General features: G+C 49.9%; 1 protein-coding gene across 4 annotated transcripts in view; it reads left to right on the top strand.

The window, feature by feature from the left end:
• The window catches only part of LOC138966148 (microtubule-actin cross-linking factor 1, isoforms 1/2/3/4-like), a 186,924-nt gene that overhangs the window by 149,843 nt on the left and 21,467 nt on the right, over positions 1 to 15,614 (top strand). For all 4 annotated transcript variants that reach the window (XM_070338260.1, XM_070338261.1, XM_070338262.1 and 1 more), the window contains 6 exons: positions 6,336 to 6,502; positions 6,943 to 7,102; positions 7,803 to 7,997; positions 9,009 to 9,137; positions 10,121 to 10,264; positions 11,227 to 11,415. In XM_070338260.1, coding sequence (XP_070194361.1) covers positions 6,336 to 6,502; positions 6,943 to 7,102; positions 7,803 to 7,997; positions 9,009 to 9,137; positions 10,121 to 10,264; positions 11,227 to 11,415 — 984 coding nt within the window. The remainder of the gene's footprint in view (positions 1 to 6,335; positions 6,503 to 6,942; positions 7,103 to 7,802; positions 7,998 to 9,008; positions 9,138 to 10,120; positions 10,265 to 11,226; positions 11,416 to 15,614) is intronic.

Genomic DNA, 15,614 nt, shown 5'->3' with positions numbered 1-15,614 from the left:
CTAAAAGCGACGCCATAGCCGTTGCTATGGCCTGACCTTGCTCGGTTACCCATAACACCCTGCGCACCACGTGAGCGCCAGCATCCGTAATAATCATTCTCGACTTTCGACAACACACGGTGGACGTGTCCGAATTTCGCTCTCACTTTTGGCCTTCACATGCCTGCTCGTCCTTGAGACTAGCCGGTTCTTGGGGGTCTACCTGTCCGTCTACCTTTTGGTGAGATCTTTCCTGTGTATGTTTGGTATAAATGTTGATAGCTTTGTGTTGAACACGCACGCAGAAGTTTTTTGTTCTGGGTGACTGTTTTTCGCCGGTCTTAAAATGGCCGACAACAAAGCTAAACTTGGCGCGAGACTGGAAGGTGACAAGGCTCTTAGCCTGGTTTAGAAAACTATACCTAAGAGTAGCCTAAGAACTTTGATTTGCCTATTATGCGGGTCGTAGATCCGTCAAACAGCACTTCTTTTTATGTTCCTATCCCTCCGAGGGTGGGTTCAGTTCTTTCACAGCTCGCTTCCCCTGTTGGGGTTAATCAGCCTTTAGGCTCCTTATAGACTTTTTGTTGGATCGTCGTCGGTGCGACTGATGGGGGGGGGGGGGGGGGGGGGGGTGGCCGTGTGGCTATTCTTTCCCCTTTCTCTGAGTAAGAGGAATCAGTCAATGTCCTCCTTTTGGGGGGACTTAACGATGTTTTGGTCTGTGTTTTCAGCTGTTTCAGGCGCGATCGGCGGTTCCCGCCCTCCCGTTCGTCAGCTTCGCACTGTGGTCAAGTGCAAATGGCCTGTTCGGTTCAGCCCGTTTTTTGCCTCTGGTGGCTCTGGGCTGTTCTCGAGCACCCCTTCCTTTCGGAGGGGGGGCCTGCTCCCTGCCTGCGTTTAACCACTCTGATTACCGCCGGTACTTCACAGTGTGTTACGCAGCCCCCCGCCAATGGGGGGGGATAGGGGGGGCGCTCCTGCGTCGCACCGTCGCCTGGTGCAAACGGCCAGTTCGGTTCAGTCCTTTCTGCCACTGGTAGACTGGGTTGTTCGCGAGCACTCTCTCCTTTAGGAGAGGGGGCCAGCTCCCCGCCTGCCTTGGCCGCTCGGCTTGCTTTAAAACAGCACTGCTGGGTCGGTCATGCAGCCCCCTTACCGTGAGGAAGGGGGAGTGGGGGGGCACGGTAAGTCACGGCCAGGGCTTGTCCCACTCTGCCCTTTGCGGGCAGGGGGCCGTGTTAGCTTCCCACCCTTTCCCGCCCCCCGGGCGCGTTCGGGTGGCGGCTTTCCAGGCGACGTTACATACCCCTTCTCTGCTCCGTTTGGGGCAGGGTGGGGGGGGGGTATCAGTGGCTCACTCTTTCCCGCCCACCGGGCAGGATCGGGTGGGGGCTGGAGTAGCGTTCCACCCTTTCCCTCCCTCTGGGTTGGACGGGGTGGGCGCTGTTGGACTGTCTTCACAGTCTGTACCTCTATTGTCCTGGCCCGACAATCGTTCGCCTCCCCTATCGGGGTGGGCGGGCGGTGGGCTATAGGACTACAGCAGGTGGACGGAGGGGGGTCGGCCGTTGCTCGGTTCGTCTCTCTCCGTCGCTCTTACTGCTGTGACGAGCCACCCCCCTCCCCATCTGGGGCATGGGGTGGCTCAGGCCTTTCTACACAGCGGGGGTGCTATGTACGGCTTTCCAGGCTACGTTACATACTCCTTCTCTGCTCCTTTTGGGACAGGTGGCTGTGTTAGCTGCCCGCGTTTGTCGCGGGTCCACCCTTTCCCTCCCTCTGGGTTGGACGGGGTGGGCGCTGTTAGACTGTCTTCACAGTCTGTGCCTCTATGGCCTGGCCTGACAATCGTTCTCCTCATCTTTCGAGGCCTTTCTACACAGCGGGGGTGCTATGTACGGCTTTCCAGGCTACGTTACATACTCCTTCTCTGCTCCATTTGGGACAGGTGGCTGTGTTAGCTGCCCGCGCTCGTCGCGGGTAGCGGTCGCGGAACAATGAGCTTGACTCTCTTTTGTTCTCGGCAGGGTGTCTCGCACAGTGGTCAGGGAACAATGAGCTTTGCTCCGTTTTGTTCTCTGCACGGGCTGTGCCGGCTGTCTACCTGGGACAGGCGGAGACAGAATTTACTCTTTCTCTCCAGTCTCCCATTCTTTGTATTCACAATGGTCTGCGGGGACTCGGCTATAGTATCACCTGGCCAGTGGTCATTGTCCTTAGCCAGCATAGGTCACCCCCCCCCCTCCTAGGGGTGGGTGAGTGATAGGGCTACTTGACTTTGGCAGGTGGACGAGCGAGGATCGGCCGTTTACGGCCGTTTCTCTGTTTCAGTCCTTACCCCCTCTAGGGGTTGCGGCTGTGCTGGACCACCCCCCTCCCCACTTGGGGTGAGTTGTGGTTCAAACCAGGTAGTCTGGTTCTTAGCACTGGGTTGCTTCTCTCGCACAGCGGGTGGGGTAAGATGCGCCGGGCCCGGCTTTGTCTTGTTTCTCCACTCTATCTCCTTCTCGGCAGAGATCTGTGCCAGTTACCAACCCCTCTTCCCCCCACCTCTTGTTCAGGTGGGCGGTGTTGGGTTGGCAGTCAGAGACTGATCACGCTTTTCATCCACACTCTTGGCGGTGTTATCGGCAGGAGTATTTAGTGCGCGACCTCCCCGGTCTCCCCTCCTTTTGTGTTTTACACAACTGGTGGTTAGGTTCGGACTCCTTGTTGGAGGAGGGGTAGTGTATAGGGTTGCCTACTGGTTGTAGGCTTCCCATACATAGAGCGGCTGCCTTTGCAGTTTACTTTGTCCCGGATAGGTTGGGGGTGTCTCTCTTCCTTCCTCTTCCGGGATGGCTTTGGGTTTTCACAGGCTTTCTCGCAATTTGTTTCATTTGCTGAGTCTCCGGTGATTGCCTACCTCATGCCACACTTTTGGCTTGTTCCGCACCTTAGGATAGTGGTCTTCAGCCTACACCTTTCCCGCTGCTTTATACGCAGGGGACTGCTGGCTTCGGGGTTTCAGGCTGCTTCGTCCTCACTTTTAGTGCGGAAGAAGATAGCAGGGAATTTTCAGGCTCAGGGTCTGATCTGCACTTTTTATTGCCAGGGGCTAGTTTCTGGCTTCGTTTACAGACCACAGGGAACATGGAGTTTTCATGATGTTACTCCTCCCTCTCCTCTCTGGAGGAGCTAGGATGGCATAGTTTGGAGTTTTCTGCTTTGGCTGAGACTCTCTTCTGTGCTTTCTTATAGGCAATCTTTTCCTCCCTGAACGCTCTTTTGGGTTAGGGAGGATGCCTTGGTTAAGGCTTTAGCCAGGCTGCTGGCAGCTTGGGCTAGGGTAGTCACTGAGCGGAGAAGTTTCTCGGTGACGTTTTAGGCCCACACTGTTTTTGCTTGGTGTGATCTCCTTCCTCTACAAGGGGTTTGATTTCATGCTGGTTGGAGGAAGCAAGGGTCAGGCTTTTTCGGGGGTTGTTAAGACCTACTCAATAGCTGGAATCTTTCCCTTCCTTCGTGGACCTCTGGCAGCGCATTTATGCGCTCCCGGTTGCAAAGGGGTGTTTTGGTTCAGTGTTGCCTCCCTCTCTGCGGGAGGTGGGTCGGCATGGGCTAGAGCTTTCAGCTTTGGCTGAGATTTTCCTCGGTGCTCTCTCATGAGCTTTCCTTCTGCGTTTCTGCACACAGGAAAGGGCTCGGTTTCTGGGGGTGTTGGTCTCTGGACTATCTCGGGGGCTGGTTGAGCTTTTTCAAGGTCAATCAGCTTGTCAGCTGCACTTCCTTTTGGTGTTGAACCAGGCTTTTTGCCTGGTGCTCTCAGTAACCAGGCAAAATTCCGAGCTGTCCTTATCCCAGGTTTTTTACCTGGGCATGCTGTTCGACTTTGTCTCTTGGAAGGTTTATTCTTCACACAAGAGAGAATAGGGAGGCTTTTAGCGCTTTTCACTGCCAGACTGGCACGAGAGCAGGCCTCTGCGGGGTCTTTAGACCCGATCTTTGGTCGGACGGTATCGATAGCTTTGCTGGCCCTCTAGTCTTTCCTCAAGTTTTTTGGGGGGTTCGGCCTCACAGGTCTGGGACATGAGGGTCCTCCTCCAGAGTGGGTTCCTCCACGCGGGAAGGTGGCTGGAATCCTTTTGGATCGCTCAGGGGACTTTTTTCCCTAGCTTTGTTTCCCCCTGGACTTAGACCGCTTTTTGGATGCGTTTTCGTCTAGATGGGGCCTGCAATGGTGATTGCAGTCTTGAGGCTGTGATGTAGACGTGAATCCTTGGGCTTCTCTTTTGCCTGAGGTTAGGAGCAGTAGCTCTTAGTCTGCTAGCCTTTCCTTTTTGGCTATTTACAGGCATGTCCTGTTGCATTCGGGCAATTCGTCTGTTGCTTCTTATGGGAACTAGCTGGGGTGAGCAAGTTCTCACTCCCTGTCAGACAGAGTATAAGGGATTCTGATTGGGTTTTCACACTAAATCATTTTCTCAGGGGAATTTCTCCCCGGCCAGCTCTGCGATCGGGCCGACTCGCTCAGCAGGTCCTCTCAGGGCTTGCTCAGGGGTTGGCCCATCTGATTACGGGTCTGGAGGCGTGCTGTTTGTGTTTTAGATCATGGGTTCTTACTCTGTTCTTTGGGCACGAAGCATATATTTCCTCCACTTTATCTGTGTATGCTCCTTGTTTGGCCTCTTTGGCCAATTGGGGATTTAGAGCGGGGGTGCAACTCCTTAGCGCCCCTCTCTCAAGCCAGGTGGTTTTTCACCTCTGTTTCAGTTTTGGCTTTGGGCAGCTGGGCCTCTTCTTTGAGGTTCCGGCGTCTCGGCTATCTCAGCTGTTTTGAAACAAATAGGCCTCTCTTCTGTGGCTCATGGCCCTCTTGTGGGCATGATCAAGGACCTTGTTTTATGAGGTTTAGAGGCTCCCCCTTGGTTAGCGCGTGGGACTTTGTTCTACTTACTCTGGGCCTCAGCCCTATAGGGCAGTGAGGCGCATGCGTTTTTGGGGTTTGCCAGAGGATGTAGCCTTAGGGCTTTTGGTGCCGTTTGTTCACGGTTTTTGGCCAGGTTTTGGGGTGTCAGAAACCTGGTCAATATCCTCTGGTGTTTGATTCCCTCCTCTTGGGAGGATTTTCGCTCCGGGAGATTCGGATTTTCTAACTGTCTGGTTAGACTTTTTTAATCCCTTTTTTGACGTTACTGTCTTTTGGGAACCACGAGCTTTAGCTCAGGTTCTTATGTCTTTACAATGGAGCGAAAGAGACATCTTTTATTTGTCTCTCTCTAGGGGCTCTGCTACATTTATTGCCGTGTTGCGTTCTGGTCGCCTAGGCGAAGCTTTGCAAACGGCTTACTGGAGGTCAGATGAGGTGTTCATCGGTTTCTATCTTTGGGATTTCTCCTGCACGCGGCTAGACGGCTCCAGTTCATTGCTGGTTTTAGTGGCTGCAGGGCAGGTTCTTACAAGGACATAAGTAGGTTCCCTCCACCTTTAGGAGGAATCTGCATTCATAAGAATTGGAGTAAGAATATGTGATTAAATCGAAAATTTTTAATTAAATTTTGATTTAATATAATATACTTACCCAATTCTTATAGTTAATACCCTCCCATCCGTCCCCGCTGGATTATGTCCTTGGGGGTTTGTTTGACTAATAGTCTCGAATGATTATTACGGATGCTGGCGCTCACGTGGTGCGCAGGGTGTTATGGGTAACCGAGCAAGGTCAGGCCATAGCAACGGCTATGGCGTCGCTTTTAGCTTGGTTACCACCCTACTAAGGGCAGGTAATTTGAGAGGTTTTTCGACATCTAGCATGTGGGACTAAAGTCAATGCATTCATAAGAATTGGGTAAGTATATTATATTAAATCAAAATTTAATTAAAAATTTTCGATTATGTGACAAATGACAAAACTTGAAGTATTCACAAGTACATCAACCAGTGGTCTTACAGTGGACAGGCGGACAACTCATTATGTGACAAATGACAAAACTTGAAGTATTCACAAGTACATCAACCAGTGGTCTTACAGTGGACAGGCGGACAACTCATTATGTGACAAATGACAAAACTTGAAGTATTCACAAGTACATCAACCAGTGGTCTTACAGTGGACAGGCGGACAACTCATTATGAGACAAAGGACAAAACTTGAAGTATTCACAAGTACATCAACCAGTGGCCTTACAGTGGACAGGCGGACAACTCATTATGAAACAAATGACAAAAAAGAAAATTAGCTCCGTATGCGACCTAAGATAAGATGTGGCTGTATCTCAGGGTGGGGTGGGGGTTGGCACTGTGTTTGTGAATGTTATGTAGTTAGCAGTCTGTCTGTTGCGGATTTGAAATACCACATGCTTACCTATTTGCAGGAGTTCCAGCGGCGTCTGGGCGGGAAGCAGCCGGTGTACGACGGAGTGAACAAAGCTGGTCGCACGCTGAAGGACCGTTGCCCTGGCGACGACGTGCCGACCATCCAGGCCATGCTGACAGAACTCAAGTCACGATGGAACTCTGTCTGTGGCAAGTCTGTCGACAGGTGAGTTCTGACAGTGAAAGCGATCTCTTTCAAGTGGTGTGGATGTTTTTGTATCTGTGAGGTAAAGTGGGCTCACAATAAAATAAGCTATCAGGTTTTTGCTTGTAGGAAAGTGTAGAATCTGACAACAGCTGAGAATCTTTCTTTTTTGATGAAGACTTGAAGAAGTCAGAGACAGACATCATTTCAAGTGGCTACAGAACATAGAGAGTAAAAATTGTGCCCCTAATACAGTAATTGTCAAACATGGCAAATGGCAAACCTTCAAATGGCACTTTATATGTGTGTGTGCGTGTGTAATAGGTGCTTGTATCAATGTGTTTTAATGTTGTGTGTTTATTGCCAGCCACAATCAAATTTCTCATTTTAGATAATTAAATATTATTGCATTGTGTTGTGTTGTATTGTATGTAATGAAAATGTCCAATTGTTTTTTCCAGGCAACGCAAGCTGGAGGAGGGGTTGTTGCTGTCGGGTCAGTTCAACGAGGCGCTGGACGCCCTACTGGAGTGGTTGGCTAGGGTGGAGCCCACGCTGTCCGATGACTCACCCGTACACGGCGATCTCGACACCGTCAACTCATTCCTCGACACACACAAGGTTCGTTGATCTGTCTGTTTGGAAGACTTGGGTGACCACGTTGTCTTGTTGCTAACGTTTCAAAAGACAAATTCCCAAAATAACTTTGTCGGGTTTGTTTGTTTGTTTGTTTGTTTGTTTGCTTAACGCCCAGCCAACCACGAAGAGCCATATCAGGGCGGTGCTGCTTTGACATATAACGTGCGTCACACACAAGACAGAAGTCGCAGCACAGGCTTCATGTCTCACCCAGTCACATTATTCTGACACCGGACCAACCAGTCCTAGCACTAACCCCATAATGCCAGACGCCAGGCGGAGCAGCCACTAGATTGCCAATTTTAAAGTCTTAGGTATGGCCCGGCCGGGGTTCGAACCCACGACCTCCCGATCACGGGGCGGACGCCTTACCACTAGGCCAACCGTGCCGGTTGTCGGGTTTGTATGGGTTGTGAAAAAGTTAACTTTCTTAGTCTAGGACCAATACCTTTTGTCAGCTGCCCCCCCCCCCCCCAAAAGAGTAATATTGTGGCAATGTAAACATTGGTCTGAAAATTTGGAGCAGGTGGACAAACATGTAAATCACACCTGAAATGTCCTTTTCTGACTTAAATCCTTTCTGTCCTTTCAGAATTTGTAGAACTCAGGAAATGGGTGGGATATTTACAACAGCGAAAGCATGATCTGATAGTTGACCCCCTTTTCTGTCTCTATCTTCCAGGCGTTCCAGACAGAGCTTGGAGCGCGTGCGGGCACCATAGAGTTCGTGCAGAAGTCGGCCAAAGAGCTGATCAGCAAGGCGGAGGGCGACACGTCCAACCTGCAGTCCGACCTCATCGAGCTCAGCTCCGCCTGGGACCGCGTCTGTAAACTCTCCGTCAGCAAACAGGACCGCCTGGAGCAGGCACAGAAACTGGTGGGTTTGGCTGGGTCAGCTTTGCCAAGATATTTGTGTAGATGGTCCAACTATTGGGAATTTGACACCGATTTTTAGAGATTATGGTAGGCCTACTTTGCCAGAATATTATAAAGTTGGCATTTTAAGAGTTTGTTAGACATGAGAACAAAGTTGGAGGAAGGAATGACATGTTGTGTCCTTGACCTGACGTTGCTTTTAAGACAGAGACTTGAAGAAGTCACAAACAGTTTTTGTTTCCAAGGTAGAATTAATGAAAAGTTAATCCGAATTAGAGTCTTATAACTACAGGGCTGTACAAATGAACATAGTTTCTGAAGACAGACTGTCACACTCTTTTGGAAGGTCTGAGATCGAGTCTTGGGACAGGAGCAGTGGCCTAATGGATAAGACGCCGGTCTCCCAAGCGGAAGGTCGTGGGTTCTTCTTCTGCGTTCGTGGGCTGAAACTCACACGTACACTCGTGTTTTTTGCACGAGTGGAATTTTACGTGTATGACCGTTTTTTACCCCGCCATTTAGGCAGCCATACGCCGTTTTTGGAGAAAGCATGCTAGGTATTTTCGTGTTTCTATAACCCACCAAACTCTGACATGGATTACAGGATCTTTTTCGTGTGCACTTGGTCTTGTGCTTGCGTGTACACACGGGGGTGTTCGGACACCGAGGAGAGTCTGCACACAAAGTTGACTCTGAGAAATAAATCTCTCGCCGAACGTGGGGACGAGCTCAAGCTGACAGCGGCCAACTGGATACAAATCCAGCGCGCTACCGACTGAGCTACATCCCCGCCCGGTCGTGGGTTCAAATTCCAGTCGCAACTTGTGGCCGAGTTAACGGTGGAGGGTTTCAGCCCAAAACGAAGAAGAAGAAGATCGAGTCTTTACAAGAATTGAGGTGTCTCTGACCAAGTTCATTCACAAGGAGTAATTATTGTGTTATGTGTCTTGAACTGAGGTGCCTCTGGCCAAGTTCAGCTGGAGAGAGTAAGACTATCTTGTCTGTCTTTTAGGCTGAGGAGTTCCACAAGAAATCTCAGCAGCTACTGGACTGGCTGGCGGACGCTGAGAGACAGCTGCGCTACAAGGGATCCATTCCTGACGACGAGACCCAGATCCAGACACAGATTGACGACCACAAGGTGGGTGTCCGTACTGTAATTTTGTGTGTTATGTTCTGTATGGGTATGGTCTGGTCCGGCCAAGGTTTGTTCTTTTATGAAAGCATTACGAAGTAGATAACTGGCTGGTTTTCAACGGTTTTTTTTTCTTTCTAGCTGTTGTTTATATCTTTTTTTTAAATCTTCTTTATTGTTCGTTTTTCGTTAGTTTGTTTGTTATCCAAATGTCTTAGTATAAAGTCCGTCAGTCCCACATTCTGCATTGGCCCATGCATATAATAATAATAATAATAATAATAATGGACATTTGCTATAGCGCATAATCATATATATGCTCAATGCGCTTTACATATTAATTTCTGCCGTGTGAGATGGAATTGTTTACACAATATATCACGCATTCACATCGGCCAGCAAACCTCAAGCCTATTAGGGCGAGCATTCACCTTTCACGGCCTTTATTCCAAGTCACACGGGTATTTGGTGGACATTTTTATCTATGCCTATACAATTTTGCCAGGAAAGACCCTTTTGTCAATCGTGGGATCTTTAACGTGCACACCCCAATGTAGTGTACACGAAGGGACCTCGGTTTTTCGTCTCATAGATATCATTGCAAAGCATTCACAGTTTTTATTTTCACGTAGCATGTTATGTTGATCAAGAGCAGAGTTGTGTTCTAGCCATTTCTCACAAATTAACATATTCAGAACACCTTGTGAGGCAAAGAGGGATGTACACAAGCGGTACAGTGGTACCTGTGATGAATGACGCCATTAGGACGAGCAGGGGAAGTATCCCTACATGGCAGGTGGCCTGTCATGAAAGGTCAAGAGAAAAAAAACAATGTGACAACAGGAAACGTCCTTTCAAGAAAGGTATCCTCTCATCAGAGGGGTTTCACATCGTAGGTACCACTGTACTGTAGTGGGGTATGTGTGTGTGTGTGTGTGTGTTTTGAGGTCTGTCTGTGAACTGTATGTTTTGTATGTTTTGTTTGACAGAAATTTGAGGAGAACCTGATGCGACAGGAGGCCAACCTGCGGGAGACACTGAACATCGGCCAGGACATCATGAAGCGATGTCACCCCGACGCTGTCCCCGTCATGAAGCAGTGGCTGTCCGTGCTGCGGGCACGATGGGAAGAGGTCAGTGAGGACTTGAGTTTTCATACAGTGGAATCCCTCTTTGAAGACCCCCCCCCCCCCCCAATCTAAGACTTCCTCCTTTCCAAGACCTTGCTTTTTTAGATTTCTGTTCATAACCTTCGTAGATTTACCTTAATTTTAAGACTCCATTTGTATATATTAGGGTCAGTGTAAAGCCAGTTCGAATGAACACATTTGGAGTTACGCATACATTGACCTTTGCTGCCTGTAGGACGTCAGCTTATATCCAGCAACAAACTATTCAATAAACAACAAAGAAGAACAACAACAAACAAATAATGTGTGCGTGCTGTATTCATTTATACCTTAAAGGCACATTGTAAGTTGTCAAATCAGGTAGATACAGGTAATGCTTTGTGTACAAGTATTTACTGGCAGATAACAGGTTCATTCCTTCTATTAACCTGGAATAGCCTGCCTCTCTCTGTCCGTGATTCTGATACCCCGACCCAGTTCAAAAGCTCCCTCAAGACCCACCTTTTCCGATCCGCCTTTTCTGCTGATCAGTGAGAAGCAGTTACTTCACCTTGTACAAAATGTTTGGCACCGATGTATAATATTCTTTTAGAGTTTTTAATAATGTACAGTTAGATATTTGCTTTATTATCCTTTATTTTGTACTTGTTTTATTATTATTATTATTTTTGTACGGTTGATTGTGTGGAATGTAAGGTTGTGAGATTGTTACGTACGAGTGTATGCATGAAGCGCCTTTGTAAACGCCACGAGCTTCCCTTTGGGAAAGTGTGCGCGTATAAATAATCATTATTATTATTATTATTATTATTTAGTTTATTGACTACCTATCCATCAGGACCACTGTTGGTTGGTCCTTTGGGTGGTCCTAGACAGGTTTGACTATATCTTTGGGATACAGTAATGCCAGTTTGAATTAACACATTTGGAGCTACAGCTAATACCTTCTCTTTCTCTCCCTACAGCTGAGTGGTCTGTGCAAGCAACGCAACCAGCGGCTGACGGGCGGCCTGGCCGACCTTCGCAACAGCAACGTGTTGCTGGAGGAGCTGTTAGCCTGGCTGAACGGGGCAGAGGTCACCTTGACCGACCGCGAGCAGCAACCCATCCCCGAGGACATGACCGTCATCCAGGATCTGCTCAAAGAACATCAAGTGAGGAATATTCAATCTTTTACAAGTCCGGAATGTTTGGGTATATAGATGTAATATCCTGGGATGCAAGTTCGCATGTGGGAATTACGAATTCCTGAATTAAGAATTAAGTTTTTGTAATTATTTTTCTGATTTTCAAGCCACAAAGGATGTAAAAATCGGAACAACCGTAAAGATGTAAAAATCGGAACAACCGTAAAGGATGTAAAAATCTAAACAAAACTTGAACAGATCAGAGACACATAGTCTCGGGTGTCTCTTCGCTGATTTTCCTGATTTTGAATATTCATAACTTTCACCCCTGAATATCTGTCATATTGGTAATTCCCTGTGATTAGCAGATGCGATTGCGGAGGTGCAAAAGCCAACAGAAAGTTGCTGCTGCACTGTGTATATCTAATCCCACATTAAATATCATATTCTTACTCCGAATCACATTAGCATTGAGTCACCTGAGATGCTTATCACTGAAAAACGCTTACCCGGCTAAAGAATTTAAAGGGAAGCAACCCCATCACCAAAACGAAAGTGAAAGTAGCTTTGGTAATGGGCCAGTACACCGGGAGTTACCTCCCATACGGGTGTATGCCACGTCACTTCCTCTAGGAACACGTGCCTCTTATCATACGTCTTTTTCACCTCGGAGAGGACGGTTCACTTTTTGACGCTCTGTGGCTGACCTTGTGTGTTTGAGTGACACCCGCCGGCCACGTTACCCAGCTTGTCTGCTCGCCTTGCCTACAGTTTGGTGAGCTCGTTCCCGTTTGTTGTTGGTTGTTTGCGCTGTTTCGTTACTGTACGTTGTCCGTTTTTTACGGACTTGTGTGTCAGTGACTTGCGTGTTTCGCCATTTTGTTGTGTGAGTTAGTTAGCTAACTCGTGTGACTTTGCTAGTAGCTCTGCGTGCCCTCTTTCTGTTTGGGCAAGTGTAGCTTTAGTATTTTGTTGACGCGTAAGCGTGTGTGTTTACTGTGTTTTCAGTCGTTTTGACTTACGTTTCAGTAAATCTTTTTGCTTTGCCACGTGTTGTTGACGTTTGTGTCAGTGTCTTGCGTGTCGCCATTTTGTTGTGTGAGTTAGTTTTCTAGCTCGTGTGACTTTGTTTGTAGCTCTCCGTGCCTCTGCTTGTGGGGCAAGTTTAGCTATAGTATTTTGTTAACGCATTAGTGCGTGTGTTTACTGAATTTTCCAGTCGTTTAGACTTATGTTTCAGTAAATTTTTTCGCGTTGCCACGTGTTGTTGTCAACATGTCTGATTCAGACAAGCGCCGTGGCAAGTCGGACCCCAAGGGGAAAATTAAGGCTAAGTCTTCCTCTTCCAAAGCAACGTTACTTGTTACAGACCAAGAGCGTAACACTTTGTTGGCTGTACCAATTTCGGCGCCTAGCGCTGTTACTACTTCTGCTTCTTTTGCGGCGCCTAGCGCTACTGTTACTTCTGCACCTGTCTCTACATCGGAGACTTCGTCTTCTTTGTTAGCACCTGGACAAGGTGCGTTGGTTTCCTCTCTGTTAAAGTCACTGGTTCCAGAAATCCGCAGCTTGGTGCAGGCAGAATTTCAGCGTTCCGTCGCCAGCAGTTCGGCGTTTCCGGCATCTGGCAGTGACGTCCGGGCTTTGGCTTCCGTGTCTTTGTCCTCCACTTCCGGCTTAAAGCAGCGTCCTCCCTCTTCAGCGTCGGTTGGTAAGCAGAGCTGGTCCGATAGCCCTCGTGAGGCGCCTGGACGTTCTCCTTCGGGGGACAGCTCTTTCGCATCGGGTCACGACCGATACCTTGCTGATCTTTCATTTCCGGCGATAACCTACGAGGCCCCGGACTTGTTCGAACAGCGGCGGCAGTCGGTTTCGACTGCCGCATTTCCGGCACTTGCCGGAAGTGATGATCCGTCCGCTCCGGCACGCTACGGCGGTCGCGGCAGGATGGAGTATTCACTGACTTCCGGTCCTTCCGGATCGCGAAGTCAACCAGTGCAGTCTTCACTTCCGCATTTTGCGGGTCCGTTGACTACACTTCCGGTTTCGGCCGGAAACGCTTCTTCCTCTTCTGGTGGTTCCTTCCGGATACCAGATAGTGGATTACAGCGTGCGCCTTCCGGCTTTCAAGCGCCTAGGCTTGAGCAGGCATCACTCCACTCAGTCGGGGGAGTGACGTCAGCTCATCCAGCTCCGGTTTTTGCGGATGGTCGTCCTGCTTACCCTTTACCTTCACAGGGTTTTGGGCGGCAGGATGACGTTAGTGCTCAGGCTTTTCCGGTTTCCGGTTTGCCAGGGCATGCTTCTGCTTCCGGAACTGGTGACTTCGGTCATGGTTCCACGTGTGACTATTCTGATGCTCCATCAGTGGTCAGCGAGGAGTCGCGGGGCGTGTTTCCGTCGAAGCTCAAGTCTGTTCTTGACGTCGCGGCGGAAGTAACGTCTCGTTATTTTCCTGAAGGGGTGGTGGCTGCGGACTCTTCCGCATCATTCGTTCCTTCTGCCATGGCGGACTTCCGGCCGGCACAGGAGGATGTTTCTTCCTTCCGGTTCGCCGAGTCTCCGTCAGTGGCTTACCAACTTTCGCATTCACTGGTTCGTCCAGCACATGCGGGGAGTGGTATTCGGCCAGTGCCTGTTCCGTTACTGCTTCCTTTTGGTCCAGTTCCGGAATCAGCTCAGCAGTGGGTGGCTTCAGCTGCCCAAGCCTCTTCCTTCGTGCCTACGGCCAATAGGAAGCTTGGCATGCCCAATCAGAGCCAGAATTGGCTGGCGTCTTTTGCACTCCCTAGGGCTACCCTTCCGGTTTCCCGGGAATTGCTGCCTCTTCTGACTAAACCGATCAAGCGTGATTCGGTTTTGCCGGTTTCCGAGGCTTCCCTCCTCTCTGCTGAGGAGGTTGGACGTCGGCAGATCGAACTGTCCTCCATTGCGGAGACTCTCGTTCGGGCTCTGTCTCGGGCATTGACCGATTCGCTAGTTCCTTTCACTCTCAGTGAAGAACAGAATGCGGACGATGTCTCTGCGCTTTTGGCCGCATTGGCCAAGGTCAATGAGGAACAATTGCGTCTTTCCTCCCTGCAGTACACCCAAGCGGTACTCTGCAGGAGGGATCTCTTCCTCTCGCAGTCCCAATTCACGGAACTGGCTACTAGGGAGACCTTGAGAGTCTCCCCGGTCTCAGAGGAGTCTCTCTTCTGTCCGCTGGCACTGGATGCCAGACAGAAGGAGATTCAGTCAAACAAGGACAGTCAGTTCCTTGACTACACTCTGAAGGGGGTGAAACAGTCTCAGCCTTCTAAACAGAAGCAGGCTCAGACATCGTCTAACCCCAAGCCAGCTCAGAAGCGGCAGGCTCCGCCGGCCGCTCGTGGTGGGAAGAAGAGGACGGCATCGGGGAGGGGGCGTGGCGGCTCTGGAAGTAAGCCACACCCCCAATGAAGCGCTCCCGATCTCACCTCCCTCCCGCCCTCCACCTTGGTGATGGCGGGAGGCCCCTCCCGGGCACTTTCTCGTTGGATGTCGGTAGTAGACAGCCAATGGATTGTGGGAGTGGTGAGATCGGGCTTCCGTCTACTCTGGCGGGAGGAAAAGGCGCCTCTTACCCGAGTGCCTCCGCGGTTCAAGCCCCCCTTCTCGCAGGAAGCACGTTCCGTCTTGCAGTCGGAAATTGCCTCCCTGGAGCAGAAGGGCGCGGTGGAGAGAGTTCGGGTCCACAGCTCCCTGGGATTTTACGGGCGTCTGTTCGCTGTTCCCAAAGCATCAGGAGGATGGCGTCCCGTGTTGGATTTATCTCTCCTCAATACTTTCTTGAGGGAGATAAAATTCAAGATGGAGACGCCAGCCTCTGTCCGAGACTCTCTCCGCCCAGGAGACTGGGTGACCTCGATCGATCTCACGGACGCATACTTTCACATTCTTATGCATCCGGCCGACCGGAAATGGCTTCGTTTCCGGTGGGGAGATCAGATCTACCAGTTTCGCGCACTCCCTTTCGGGCTGTCTCTCGCACCATGGATTTTCACCATGGTGGTGAGACAGGTCTGTGCACTGGTGAGGTCCCAGGGTATCCGTCTGCGGGCTTATCTGGACGACTGGCTCATCATGAACCAGTCCCAGAGCGGCTGTTCGCAGGATACCCTGACGGTTCTTCGAGAATCCAACTCGTTGGGGTTCTCGATCAACCGGGTAAAGTCGGAGCTGACCCCGTCACAGACATTCACTTA

The sequence above is a fragment of the Littorina saxatilis genome, linkage group LG5 (genome assembly GCF_037325665.1).
Source record: "Littorina saxatilis isolate snail1 linkage group LG5, US_GU_Lsax_2.0, whole genome shotgun sequence".
NCBI classification, from domain to species: domain Eukaryota; kingdom Metazoa; phylum Mollusca; class Gastropoda; order Littorinimorpha; family Littorinidae; genus Littorina; species Littorina saxatilis.
Note: the sequence above shows the minus strand (reverse complement) of the source record. Positions and strands in the feature narration are given on the sequence as shown.